Here is a 14,423-nt window from a genome sequence, read left to right on the forward strand (position 1 = left end):
CGGCTGCTCCGGCGCTCCCGGCTCGCTGCCGGCCACGGACACGGGAACGGGGGCGCTGGGGCTGCCCTCGGCTCTGGTCACCGGGCGGGGCAGCGCGGCGTCACCGGGTGGAGCAGTGCGGCGTCACCGGGCGGGGCAGCACGGTATCACCGCGAGGGCACACGGCAGCACGGTGTCACCGGGTGGGGCAGCACGGTGTCACCGCGAGGGGACACGGCAGCACCCGGAGCTGGCAGCCTCTCACCCACCCGAGTGACCCCCGAGGGTGGGATCAGCACCCAGAGAGCAGGAGGGTGGGCACAGGGTGGTGCTTTATTGGGGGATCATGCAGCCTCCAAAGATCACAGTGACAGAGAAGCGGGGACTGAGGGGACCGAGGGGACAGCAGGGCTGGCTCCGGGCCACAGGGCTGGACGGGCAGTGCTGGGGGTGTCCTGCACTGGGGGGCCGGGACCTTCCCCATGTCCCAGCCGGGGGTTGGTGGCAGGGCAGAGCCTGGCGGGGACCCCGTGTGTCCCCAGGCCACACCAGGACAGGGGGGGGTCTCACTGGGGCACGTTAGGCTGGGGCTGGGGGCCTTCACTGGGGCAACCAAAGCTGGGGGCACTGGGGGCGTCTCACAGGGGAAACTGAGGCTGGAGTCGGGGCTGGGGGTCCCTCACTGGGGAAAAGCGAGGTGGGGGCTCGGGGGTCCCTCACTGCGGGGAGCCGAGGCTGGGCTCGGGCGTGGGGGGCCGGGGGCAGCGCGGCGGGAAGGCCTTGTAGCTGTAGTACTCCACCACCTGCTTGGGCACCTCCGCCAGCACGCACTTGGCCAGGGCTGTGGGTGACGCCTGCGGGACACCGGGACACCGGGCTGAGCCGCGGGCACGGCTCCCTGCGCCGCCAGGGTCCGAGGGGACGGGAGGGGACCGGAGGGACAGAGGGGGACGAGAAGGGAAGGGATGGATGGGAGAGGGAAAGAGGGGAAGAGGGGACGGGAGAGGACGGAAAGGGGCGGGAGAGGTCGGGAGGGGAGGGAAGAGCCGGTAGGGAGGGAGGGGCAGGGGGAAGGCAGGAGCTCGCCGCTGCCCCACTCACGTTCTTGAACTCGCGGAAGGGCACGAACTGGACGATGTCGCGCAGCACGGGCTCGCCCTTGGGGGAGCGCAGCACGCCGTCGTCCCCGTCCAGGATCTGCATGTCCGTGAAGTCGGCGTTGCCCACGCCGACGATGATGATGGACATGGGCAGGTAGGAGGCGCGGACGATGGCCTCCCGCGTGTCCGCCATGTCCGTCACCACGCCGTCGGTCAGGATCAGCAGGATGAAGTATTGCTGGGGGGACAGGGATGCTCGGGGGCTGCCCGACCCCGTGTGCAGCCACACGTGTCACAGGGTGTGAGCCCGGCCCCGGCGGGCCAGGGGGACCCACCGAGGCCTCCTTGGTCCTCTCCTCATCAGCTGCCACTCGAGCCACCTTGGAGATGATGGGAGCCACGTTGGTGGGGCCGTAGAGCTGGATTTTGGGCAGGCAGCTCTGGTAGGACTCCACGACACCCTGGATGCCTGTGGGGTGTGCGAGGGGTGAGGGCCACGCCAGCCATGGGCCCGGCCCCTCTGGAGCTGGACTCACCCTCACACTCATCGTTGTCGGGGTTGAAGTTGATGGCGAAGTCGTGGGAGACCTGGAGGGAGGGAGGAAGAGGAGGGGGCAGCTGGTGCACCCCCCACACAGCCCCCGGTGCCTGCCAAGCCCCAGCAGTGCCACAGCCGAGGGTGCCCAGCGGGACGAGCACATCCCTGGGGTCCCACAGACCCCCTCACCTCGTACTTGGGGGGGATCCTGGCACCAAAGCCCAGAGCTGAGAATTTCTTATCGCTGCAAGGGAAGGGCGTGAGGAGCTCTGGTGCCAGCCCTGAGTGCCTGTCACCAGCAGATCTCACCCCGAGGTGGATGTCACCAGAGTGTGTGGCCCCGGGGGACCTGCCAGAGCCACCAACCTGTCGTAGTCCTGGCAGATCTCCCCCACAGCCACCAGAGCCTTGAGGTACTCGTTGGGCTGGTAGGGGTTGATGTAGTGCAGGGAGCAGCTGTTGCGGGGGTCCCCGTTGGAGGCCGTGAAGTCGATGGCCACCTGGAGGGGGGGACAGTGGGGTCACCCAGGGTGAGCAGGGCCACGGGGGTGTCCCTGCTGGCCGGGCAGGGGACATGCTCACCGTGAAATGGATCTGGCAGCCGCCCATGATGTAATCCAGGAAGGAGTAAACCCTGTGGATCTTCCAGAGGGACCCGCGTCAGGCGGCCGTGCCCCACGGAGCCTGGCATGGCCTGGCATGGCTCGGCACAGCCTGGCATGGCCTGGCATGGCCTGGCACAGCCCGGCATGGCTCGGCACAGCCCAGCACAGCTTCCAGGCACTCACCTTCAGGTCCAGCAGCACCACGACCCCCGAATTCTTGTAGTTGCGCTTCTTGATCTTGTACTTGGGGTTCATGCAGTCCCACTGCACCTGTGGCACCGGCACCGCGCTGCCTGCGGCCCCCCCGGGCACGGCCCAGCCCGGGCACCCCCCGGTGCCACTCTGCCCCACAGGGACCCCACGGCCCCAGAACAACAACCCTGCACCCCCAGAGCCCCAGGCTGCAGCTGCCTTCCCCCAATGCCAGCCACCCCATCCATGACTGATCTCCCAGAAGACCCCAAACCCAGCATCCCGTCCCCAAACAGGAGGGCAGAGAGAAGAGAACGATGCCGAACCCAGAGGAGGAGCTGGAAGGTGGCTGCTAGGACAGGCTCTGCTGGCAGCACACAGGGTGACCCCGGGCCATCCCCATGTCCCCATGTCCCACCTTGTTCTCCCCCATGGCCTTCTGCATCTCCTCGAAGGTGGTGAAGAACTCCCCGATGAAGTCGTGCTTGCCCCGCGAGTCGTAGTCCCACACCACACACTGAGATGGGCACGGCTCAGGGGGGTGCCAGGGGGGCTCAGCCCCCTCTCCAGCACTGAGGGGTCCCCAGCACAGCCCCAGGGAAGCTGGGGTTCAGCTGCCCCCAGGGCAGGAATACAAATCCCCATCATTCTTCCTCACCCTCAGCTTCCTCTTCTCCTCACAGCTGCAGAGCGAGTTGAGGGAGACTTTGAAGGGCTCCCAGATGGGGCTGAGGTTGTTCTTCACCACCTGCAGGACGGGGTGGGGGCTCAGCAGGGCCGGGGAGCCCCGGGGTGGCTGTGGGGGCCCGGTGCCACCACAGCCCCACCTCGGTGCGGTACACCAGCTGCTCGCTGCGGTCGTCGTCGATGCGGTAAATCTCCAGGAAGGGATCTGACTTGCTGAACAGGTCCTGGGGGAGGAGGATGAGAGAGAGCAGTGCCCACCCTGCCCGCCCTGCCCTGATTCCCCCCAGCACCTGGCTCACCTTGTCGTCCAGTTTCTTGGCACGGAAGGCGAGCTCCACGTAGCCGTTGTTCCCCGAGATCTCCTCCGAGATGATCTGAGAGGCAGCCGTGTGTGCTCAGAGCCTGGCACAGCTTTGCCCCCTGCCCACCACCTCCCTGCAGTGCCCTGGGAGGGGACAGGGCCCCACGTGCCTCCCTGGCACAGCAGGGACCTTCAGGATGGGCTGTAGATGCCATCGGGAACCCTGAGCCCTGTGCACCCCCAAGAGTCCGTGCCACCCTACTGATCCAGTCCAGTGCCACCCAGGTGTCCCAGGCTGATGCTGTCCCAGCACCCCTGTCCAGTGCCATCCATGTGTCCTGACTGGTGCCATCCCAGGATTCCAGCCCCATATCACCTGTGCAGCCCATCCCGGTGCCACCGTCGGTTCGGTGCCACCCCAGTGCCCCTGCTCAGTGTCACCCCCCAGTGTCACCCCCCGCACAGGCCCGGTGCTCACCGTGATCGTGGACTTGCCCGCGAACTTCCCGTACTTGAGGAACAGCGGCTTCGTCACCCGTTTCTGCGCCACGATCTGCGAGAGCCCAGCGTTGGGGAGGGGACAGGGCCGGGGGTCCCCGAGCAGGGGGGTGTCCCCAGGCTCACCTGGCCCACGGTGCACTCCATGCCCCCCAGGAAGTCGTCGTCGTGCGTGCCCACGCCGGCCTGGCCGTGGCTGTCGTACACCTCGAAGCGCAGCTTCTGCACCTCCTCGAAGTAGTAATCGACCGTGAAGATCTTGGCAAACACGGGGTTCAGGTTGCTCTTGATCACCTCGCTGCGATCCACCTGCCAGGGGTTGGCACAGGGCCTTGGGGTGCCAGGGCTCACACGGGGATGTGGGAACGCAGGGCCGTGGGGAGGCTGGATGTGGGATGTGGGATGTGGGATGTGGGATGGGGGCTGCTGTGAGGGGAGCTGATGGGATGGCACATGCCAGGCTGAGGGGTACAGGGATGAGGGATGGGACAGCGAAGGATGAAGGGATAGGGGTGCAGGAACAGGGAATGCAGGGAAGGACCAGCTGTGCCCGAGTGAATGGCATTTGGAGGAGCCCCTTGTGCCCCCCACATCCTCCAGCCCTGAGTGTGGGACGCTGCTCCTGCTGGGCTCCCTGGGGTCATTCAAGGGATGACCTCTCACTCTGCCTCTGGCTGTGCTTTGCCACAGCTCCACTGGAGCAGGAGCAAGGGGCTGGTGCCAGGACAAGCAGCTGTGCACATCCTGGGGGTCACCAGCCCCCAGCCCTGGTGGCCCCACTGGGCAGTGGGTGCCCAGCATCTCCTGGCCGTGCTGGCAGCGGGTGCTGAGCGGTTCCGGAGCCTCCCCCGCACTCATCCGTGCCAGGGGTGACTCAAGGGGACACATCCTGGCCAGGGCACCCTGCCAGCCCCTGGCCCCTGCCCACTGCCTGCTCAGTCCAGCATCATCTGTCGAGCCCACACTGCTGCCACCCTGCCATGGCCACCCGTGTCCCTCCTGCGTGGGCACTGCCAGCCCCTTGTTCTGGGGATGTGCCTGTGGGGTCCTCGGACCCTCTGGACACCGGGCCTTAGAGGCAGCAGCAGCGCCAGGTTCAGGCACCTGGGCTGGGGCACACAGGCTGGCTGGGACAGGAGTCACTCCAAAAGGCGGCTTAGGAGGGACCCTCTTGCCTCGTGGAGCCGGCTGGTGTCTGGCACAGCACAGCCTGGAGTGTGGCACAGCATGGCACAGCACACAGAGCGGGCACAGCCGGGTACAAGTGTCTGGCATGGCACAGCACACAGAGCACAGTGGCACAGCCGGGTACAAGTGTCTGGCATGGCACAGCACACAGAGTGTGGCACAGCTGGGTACAAGTCTCTGGCATGGCACAGCACACAGAGCACAGTGGCACAGCCGGGTGCAAGTGTCTGGCATGGCACAGCACACCGCAGCTGGCACGGCGCCCTGGTCCCCCCCTCCCTCCCCGGCTCCGCGCTGGCTGCAGCCGAGTCGATGACACGCCGAGGGATTTAGCGCTAAATCCGCCGGCTGAGCGGCCGCGATTAGAGCGGGGCCGCCGTGCCAGCCCGGAGCTCAGCACGGGGAGGGATGGAAGGAGCCGTGCCAGCCCCAGTGCCAGCCCCAGTGCCAGTGTCAGCACCAGCCCTCCAGCCCCGAGCCACCCCACGGGGGCTGAGGTGTCCCTTGTCCCTGTCCCGGGGCACTGGAGCCACTCGGGAGCGGTGGGCACCACGCCTGCCCCGCTCCCCGCCCCACTGCAGCCCCAGTGGGCTGGATGGTACCCATCCATCCCCACAGGCTGCCGGGTGCCCCACAGTGCCCTGCCCACCCTGCCTCACCCCCTGGACCCCGTTCTGCACCCTGCAACCTGTTCTACACCGTGCACCCTACCCTGCATCATCTCCTGCACCCCTGCTCTGCGCCCTGTACTCTGCTCTGAGCCCTGTACCCTGCTCTGAACCCTGCACCCCATTCTGAACCCTGTACCCCTTTCTGAACCCTCACCCTATTCTACACCCAGCAGCCCATTCTTCATTGTCTCCTGCACCCTGGTCTGAACCCTGCACCTCGTTCTGAACCCTGCAACCTGTCTTGCACCATGCACCCTACTCTGCATCATCTCCTGCACCCCTGCTCTGCACCCTGTACCCTGTTCTGCACCTAGAACCCCTTTCTGCACCCTGTACCTCCTTCTCTCCCTTATCTCCTGTACCCTGTTCTGAACCCTGTACTCTGCTCTGAACCCTGCACCCCTTTCTCTCCTGTACCCTGCTCTGAACCCTGTACCCTGCTCTGAACCCTGTACTCTGCTCCCCACCAAGTCCTGCACCCTGACCCCCGTTCTGCACCCTGCACCTCGCCCCCCACCATCTCCTGCACCCCACCCTGCAGCCCCCTACATCCTGCACCCTGTGCCCGGGTGCTGCCCTGCCCGGCTCGGTGGGTGCCAGCAGTGCTCCCCTCTCTCTTACCTCCATCCACTGGCCCTGGGACTGCATCAGCAGCAGGACACAGGGGTCCGACTTGTTGAGGGTGTCTCTGTCCAGGAGGTGTTTACAGCTGACCCGCAGCTCCACCTTGGAGAGCACGGCCAGCGGGGCCTGCGGGCACGGCTCGGGCACGCCGCCCGTGCCGGCGGGGGCGCGGCGGGGCACAGGCGGCCCCGTGGGCGAAGGGCATGGCGGGCGGGCTGTCAGCGAGCCTGGCAGGTGCCCGTCATGCCCGGGGCACGGCGCCTCGCGCTGCCGGGCACGGCCCCGGTGCCAGGACAGGGGTCCCGGGACGCCTCCGAGCCGGGGGGGCCGTTCCAGTCCCGATGGCTCCGCGGGGCCCTGCAAGGCATCAAAGCACAGCGGGGTGAGCGGGAGCTGGCACGGCCCGGGTGCCCCCAGATCCCAGTCAGCACCGTGGGCACAGCTCTGGGGGTTCACTCGGTCCTGCAGGGCCGTGCCCAGCTGTGTCCCAGCCCCACCCCAGCGGCAGGATGAGTCCCGAGGGGAGGGGGCACTAAGTGGGGTGGGGCTCCCAGCCTGGAGTGCCCCGTGTGCGGCTGTGGAGCAGAAACCCCCTCGGGCAGCACCCCCGGCCGGGGCAGGGCTCTCCGGAGGGGAGTGGGGACGCCAACTCCGTGTCTGTGGCGACAGGTGACGATTCCCCCGTGCTGGGGACAGCGTCCATCCTGCCCCCGAGGCTGGCAGCACTCAGCCGGGTGATGCTGCCTGACGGGGCAGCGAGGGGCTCTGCCAGTCCCGGCCCCAGCCCGGGGCTTGTCCCCCCACCTGCAGGTGCTGGGGGCTCCAGGCTGGGGCAGGGGCAGAGCAGCCCTTGCCCAGCTGTGCCCTCGTGTGCCCAGCCCGGCCGAAGTTTCCTGGGGAAGTCACGCAGTGCCCAGGCCCTCCCCGGCACATGGCTCCGGTGCCCCAGCTCCGGTGGGGACGGTCCCCCTCCCCGGGATCGCGGGCACCCCTTGGCATCATCCGCCGCTCAGTGGAGGGGACAGCGGGTCCCGCCCTGCCCGTCGCCCCCTCACCTGGGTGCCGGTGGCCCGGGCTGGGCACGGCAGGGGCTGGCTCGGGGCGTGCCCGCCGTGCCGGTGTGCCCGCCGGAGCTGCTGCCGCTGCCACCTCCACACAACTGACTCAAGCTGCAGCTCGGGAGCGGAGCCCTAAGAGGGAGATGGATGACAAGCTCCGTTAACTGCCTCGCTGCCGGCTCCGGAGCGGAGCCCACCCCGCAGCGGGGCTGAGCGGGGTCCGCAGGGTCCCCGGTACCGCTGGCTGTGCCAGGGCAGGAGCTCCTGCTCCCAGTGAGACCCCCATGGCACAGCCACCGCCCCCCACCCGCCCCAGCTGCTCCCCATGGGGCACCCAGGGCCACCTTGCTCCTGGCCCCCCACACCCTGAGCCAACAGCCCAAGCACCAGGGTGGAGTCCCCCCAAACCCAGGGGGTGCCCTCCCCACATGCTGGAGCATCCAGACCCACATTCCACGCACATGGAGCCCCATGGGCTGAGTCCCCAGCCCGGGACCCCCCACCCACCCCTGTCCCCCCAGCACTGCGGCACTGTCAACCCAGCTTTATGGGAGATGATGTAATTAGCTCAAATTTGGAGGGATTAAAATGCAGATAGGGCTAACAAGCACGAGGGCACCACAGGGCCCGGGCTTCGGGAGCTAATCCCCAGCCTGCCTGGCAGAAATAGGCCACCCTCCTTCCCACTCCCCCCACAGCCCCAGCACGGCTCGGTAGGGCAGGAGGCACCAACCCAGAGCGGGACATGGGCTGGGCAGAGGGGCTGGAGGGACACTGTGGCGATGGGACACAGGCTACACCTCACCAGGCACATCTCACCTCTTTGAACCGCCCAGGAACCATGCAGCTCTGCCAGCACTGAGTGTCCCATCCCATCCCATTCCCAACGATTGACTGGGTGAGTGCTCCTGGAGCAGCTCTGATCCCACAGACACATCCCAGTGACCCATCAGGCCCTGCCCAGGGACAGGCAGAGCCTGGGATTCCCTCAAGAGCCACGAGGATCAGCCAGAACCCCCCCCCCCGTTTCTTCTGAGCTCCTGTGGTGCCACTTAAAGTATCACAGAACCATTTGGGATGGAAAAACTCCCAGATCAATTCACCCTCTCCCCAGTACTGCCAAGGCCACCACAATGTCCCCAAATGCCACATCTACCACGGGATGGCCTTTAATCCATGAAGAAATGGCTAAAAGTGGCTTAGAACTGGAGCAGGGGCTGAGCCAAGGGCCAGGAAGTGAAGAACGGCAGAGCAGCACAGTCCAGCCCTGGGACTTGGCCCCATTCAAGCCCAGCTGAGGGACTGGGCTACACCTTGCTCCCCCTGTACCCTCCAAAAGTGGGGAAAGCCTGAGTGACCTCCACCATGACACCCAACTTGTACAGCTTTGCCTCACAAAGAAGTGTGGGAATCATCAAACCAGGAATAGGCATGGAAGGCAAGGAAGGGGCAGCAGACAAAGCCTGGCACGGAGAGGGAACCCCCAAAGCCCCTCAGAATCAGAGCAGAAGGCAGCCCAGGTTGCAGCCCTGACAAGGCAGAGGAGTGGGCACAAGGCAGGTGTTTAACTCGCTGCTGGGAAATGTGGAGCCTCCAATGACAGCCAAGGAGGCTTCCCACGCTGGAACACATCCCGGCACCGCCACGGGCACACGGGGCAGCTCCGCTCGCTACATGTGCCCCAAAACCACAGCACACCGGGCTCTCTACGGCTCTTTATTGACAGTTCTGGGGAGAACAGTTCATTTCTTCTTCTCCACGTCCTGCTCCGCCGCTTCCTTGGCGCGCTTGGCGCGGATGCCGAAGAGGCGGGCGTTGGCCCGGGCCATGCGAAGGCTGGCAAAGGCCTTGAAGTTCTTCTCGTCCTCCGAGATGACACGCGCCTTCTCCCGCTTGAAAACCTGCAGAGAGAGCGCCAGACAGTCAGGCTGCCCCTCGGAGCCGAGAGCTGAGGCTTCCCACCATGGTCTCTGTGAGAACAGCGGGAACAGAGCGCTCGTGCCATCTACAGGCCCTGCCCTCCGCCGGGATCTGCCTTCCCGCGGGCTCCTCGCTGGAGCAGGAATGAAAACAAGCACCACGGGAAACCTGAGTCAGCTTTCACAGTAACACAGCATTGTTAAGGCTGGTAAAGACCATAATAGCGAGCTGTTAGCCCAGCACCACCATGGTTACCACCAACCTTGTCCTCAAGTGCCACATCCACGTGTTTTTTGAGCACTTCCAAGGATGGGGACTCTACCAACTGCCCTGGGCAGCTGTGCCAGGCATGGACAGCCTGGTCAGTGAAGCAATTTTCCCAATATCCAACCTAAACCTCCCCTGGCACAGCGTGAGGCTGTTTCCTCTATTCCTGTCACCTGTCACCTGGGAGGAGAGCCTAACGTCCCTCCCAGCTCCACCCTCCTGTCAGGGAGTTGTAGGGAACAAGAGGTTTGTGACATTACTGACAGTAGCTCTGGGAAGCAGACAGGTTTAGGGACAAATGGTGACCACAGAACCTGCCTGAGCATTCCCACCCCAGCTGAACCCAAAGCACCCACAGCTTCACAGTTCTCTCAAAGACTTATTCCTGGCTTTCTTTTGATCCAGGATGGGCAATGCCTGGACACAGCCTCCCTCAGCTGTGAGGCAGCAAGGACAGAACCCTCTCCGTGACTCCAGCCTCAATCACGTCACTCACAGAACATGATTAAAGGACACTTACATTCTTGATGGGCATGACTGGTCCTGTGAGCTGAGTGGCCATCTTGAGTTCCTCTGGCTGCACAACAGAAGATGGGAATGTTAGAAGAACAGAATTTAAACTTCTCTGGCTAAACCCTCAGCTAAAGCACAGCAGGTACCCAGCTTAAACATGGTGCTAATGATCCTGCCAGGAGCTGTAACACTGAATGGGAACAAAGCCAGCTTGGCACTGCTCTGACACCAACTGTGCTGCTCTCAATTTACACAGGATCACAGGATCATCTAGGCTGGAAAATACCTCCATGATCAGCCAGTCCAACCTGTGCCTGATCCCCACATTGTCACCAGCCCAGAGCACTGAGTGCTACATCTGTTCCTTCCTTGGACACCTCCAGGGATGGGGATTCCAAACCTCCCTGGGCAGCCCCTGCCAGTGCCTGGCTCCCCTTTCCAGGAAGAAATTCCTGATGTCCAACCTGAACCACCTTCCCTGGCACAAACTGAGGCCGTTCCCTGACCCGCTTTTCTCCAGGCTGAGCCCACACAGCTCATATACACCCAACACGTTCCTCAGCAACTCCTTCTCAAGTTGATTCCAGCTCCTTGTAAGACCATGTCATCAGACAAAAATGACTGAATGTTTACTGAATACAGCTGACTTCCAGTAAACACATCTGTATCAGTGTTTCAGCTCCAGGCTCTTCCTCCCTGCTCTGAAGATGGAGTTTAGCAGCCTGGAGCTGCCAGATTCTCCACAAGATGGAAGGACAGTCTGAACTCGCCCTTGTGTTCCCTGGATCTACTGGCAGCAGAGCCAGGGAACACAGCTCTGCTCTGATCTTGGAGAGGTTCTAATGAAAACCATTTTTGAATGTCAATAACAATTGCCTTCTGGAGCCTGCCTGGCACAGAGCTCTGGAGCCACTCACAGCCTGTCCCTCAGCCTTCCACTGCAGGACTGACTCCAAGGGGAATTTCCAGCCACTGTGACAATTCAGCTCTCTAAACTAAAACTCAACTGGCTGAGCAAGGAGCAAAACTCCAGGAATCAGCACCTAAACAAGCCAGCAGCTGCTCAGCCAAATGCCTGGCTGAAGTGTCACTGCAACCCAGAGTGACCCCATTAGACTCAGCCCTGGCCTTGTGCTGGGCTCAGAACCATGTGGCTCACACAGTGGAGAAGGCTCAGGAGCTCTGCCTGACACCAAACCTCCCAGAACAGGACACACTTCCAGCAGTCAGGTACTCACAGAGCTGTCTCCCTTCTTGGGCATGGCTGGCTTCCTGGGGAAGAGGATGAGCTTGGAGTGGTACTCCTTCAGCCTCTGCACGTTGGCCTGCAGGGACTCGGTGGACTTGTTCCGCCTCCGGGGATCCACGGAGATCCCGATAGTCCGGGCAAACTTCTTGTTGATGCCAGCGAGCTGAGAGAGAGGAGAGAGCAGTGTCAGCATCCCACAGCTCCCACCAGCCAGGCAGGGACCCCAGCACGGGGTGCAGGCTCTGGAGGAAAGCTGGGCATTATCTCAGGGACCAACAAAGGGTGTCCTGCTGTATCATTGTGCTAAAAACGTTGCTCGGGCCGATTTCTGCAGGTGGATTTCCCTAGAGGAGCAAAGTGCAACCCCTGCAGGACACGTTTAAACTTGGATTCACACAGATGTTTATGAGTCAGCTCATGGACAACTCTGGTTCACTGAATACTGGGAGCTCCATTAAATCAGGATTTTTTTCTAACCATCTGAAACAACCACTAAATAATGTCTACTTTTTTAGACTACTTTAAACAAAAAACTAATTTTCTGTTTGAAGACAAACAGCTGTATCCTGCTTTGTGTTCCACCATTACCCAGAAATTAAAAAAAAAAAAAGCAATGAAGTATTTGGCACTCAGAAGAACAATTTGCCTGCCTCAGTGCACCAATTTCAGTTATAAATGCTTTAATTAAGACACTGAGCCAGGCACAGAGGCAGCTGGTGCTGCCAGTGAGCCCTGATGTGGAATCTGATCACAGACACACAGTGGGCGGCCCTGCAGATCACCCTTACCTGCTCAGCACACCTGGGCAGGTCACAGGGACAGGAAACACTTCCCATTTTAATCCAACTATCTGGGCTTTAATCCAACTATTATTACTCCAGCTACTCCGAGATGCTGTGCTGAATGGTTCTTCCTCCTGGTACAACATCCTCTGCCTATCTTAGAACTAAATTAAACTGAGTTTACTTGGTCCTTAACTGGAAACATTGGCTAAAATATGTAGAATTAGTAGAACAGTGTTTCATAAACAAACAACTTAATGAAGATGATCTTAGTCTTCTCCCTCTCCCAAAAGAGTTTAGGAGACTCAAGGCTCCTCCAGAATTCAAATTTCATAGAATCTCTGAACAGTCTGCATTGGAAAGGACCATAAAGATCTTTAAGTTCCATCCCTTGCCATGAACAGGGACACCTTCCCCTACCCCAAGCCCTGTCCAACCAGGCCTTGGATACTTCCAGGGATGAGGCAGTCACAGCTTTCCTGCGCACCGTGTGCCAGGGCCTCCCCACCCTCACAGGGAAGAATTTCTTTCATATATCCAAACTAAATTTCCCCTATTTCAGCTTTATTTTAACAGAATTTTAAATGACACTCTCAGCAGATAAACAGACATTTACCTTTCAAAGTACTCTTCACAGCCCCACTCCACCATCACAGGTAAGACCGTCCTTCCCTGCCCCTAGAGCCAGGAAATGCACAGCCTTCCCTGGCAGGTCCCAACACCTGAGGAAGTCACTTTGTGCATGACAGAAGCAGCTCAGCTCAGACTTTATTTGCTGTTTTGAATGGATGCTCTGTACTTACTTTAAGCTCCTCCAGGCTGAAGCCTCTGCCAGCACGGACCTTTTTGTGGTATCTGATGGTGGGGCACCTGACGATGGGCCGGATGGGCCCGGCCACGGGCCGGGGGGCGATGCGGCGAGCCTTGGCCTGGCGAGCCTTCCTCCTGCAAGGGCAGGGTCACAGCATCCTTCAGCTTGGGAAACGCCTCAGGGGATGGAGTCCAACCTGTGCCGACCCCCACCTTACCAACCCAGCCTGGAGCACTGAGTGCTGCATCCAGTCCCTCCCTGGGCAGCCCCTGCCAAGGCCTGACCGCCCTTTCCAGGAAGAAATTCCTTGTGATGCCCAACCTGAGCCTCCCCTGCACAAACCCAGGCTGTTCCCTCTCCTCCTGTCCCTGTTCCCTGGGACCAGAGCCTGACTCCCTCCTGTCAGGCAGTTGTGGAGACCCAGAAAGTTCCTCCTGAGGCTCCTTTTCTCCAGGCTGAGACCCCCCAGCTGCTCCTGGTGATCCAGACCCTTCCCAGCTCCATCCCCTTCTCTGGACATGCTTCTCAATGCCTATAGTGCAATGAGGGGCCAAATATAACACCGGAGTTCCAGGTGTGACATCAACACCAGGTGTCACCAGCCTCCTGCCCACCTGTGACAGCCACGGGGTACCTGTGACAGTCACGGGGTACACGACATCTCTACGACATGTGCCACTCCCGCCTTGCAGGGAGGCACCTCCTGCCCTGCGATGGCTCCGGAACGAGCAGCCGGGCCGGGCCGGCTGCTGCTGCCCTGGGACCGCCGCTGCCATCAGAGACCCAGGGAAGAGCGTTCATCACAGTGGATGCAGCGATTCCGGAGATGTCTCATCACTTGGCTGCGGCTGGCAGCGGCTCGCCCCGAGCACGAGCGGGGGATGGCGGAACAGATCCACGGCGTCCCGGCCCCGCAGAAGCCGGGACAGCCCCTCCCGCAGCCCCCGGACTCACCTGCGGAGCTTGCGGGCGGGCTGGTTGAACCAGGTGGCGACTCGGCGCTGCCAGTCCTTGTGGAAGTGGGGCTTCAGGATCATTCCATTGCGGCTGGGCGCCATGGCTGCGGCCTGCGGACACCGGCACGGTTAACGCGGGGACACCCCAGGCGCCCCCAAACCCGCCGTCCCCGGCCCGGCGCGGTCCCATCGGCGCCCCCGGGGCCTCCCCCGCGGCCCCGTGCGGGGCTGTGGCGGCGGCGGGCGCGGCCCCGGCGGGCGGATGGCGGCGGATGGAGCCCCCGGGCCTCACTCACCTCCCGCCACGACAATGGCCACCGGAAAGGAAGCGCGGGCGCGGCGGCGCCGGAAGTGCCGCGGCGGCGCCCAATGGGGAGCGCGGGAGCGGCCCGGAGAGGGGCGGGGCCAGCGAGGGGCGGTGGCCGCTGCTCCGTGCCCGCAGCAAAGATGGCGGCGGCTTAAAGGGCCCGCGCACCGCGAGGGA

General features: G+C 62.6%; 2 protein-coding genes across 2 annotated transcripts; both read right to left on the reverse strand.

The window, feature by feature from the left end:
* Nucleotides 1–695: 695 nt before the first annotated feature.
* CPNE7 (copine 7) lies at nucleotides 696–6,588 on the reverse strand. The gene is given in 16 exon segments (XM_030955905.1): nucleotides 696–833; nucleotides 1,081–1,317; nucleotides 1,415–1,548; nucleotides 1,616–1,667; nucleotides 1,807–1,861; nucleotides 1,984–2,117; nucleotides 2,200–2,259; nucleotides 2,406–2,492; nucleotides 2,833–2,931; nucleotides 3,073–3,162; nucleotides 3,242–3,325; nucleotides 3,401–3,475; nucleotides 3,881–3,955; nucleotides 4,027–4,209; nucleotides 6,381–6,530; nucleotides 6,532–6,588. Coding segments are annotated over 16 exon segments (1,710 nt in total).
* A 2,555-nt stretch (nucleotides 6,589–9,143) lies between these two features.
* Nucleotides 9,144–14,291, reverse strand: RPL13 (ribosomal protein L13). Its single transcript, XM_030955738.1, has 6 exons — nucleotides 14,236–14,291; nucleotides 13,938–14,050; nucleotides 12,976–13,117; nucleotides 11,380–11,553; nucleotides 10,149–10,205; nucleotides 9,144–9,342 (listed from the first exon to the last, which is right to left on the reverse strand). Exons 2-6 carry the CDS (start codon nucleotides 14,039–14,041, stop codon nucleotides 9,184–9,186), a joined length of 636 nt encoding a protein of 211 aa, XP_030811598.1. The 5' UTR covers nucleotides 14,042–14,050; nucleotides 14,236–14,291; the 3' UTR covers nucleotides 9,144–9,183.
* Nucleotides 14,292–14,423: the final 132 nt, after the last annotated feature.

Source organism: Camarhynchus parvulus, chromosome 11 (genome assembly GCF_901933205.1).
Source record: "Camarhynchus parvulus chromosome 11, STF_HiC, whole genome shotgun sequence".
NCBI lineage: Eukaryota > Metazoa > Chordata > Aves > Passeriformes > Thraupidae > Camarhynchus > Camarhynchus parvulus.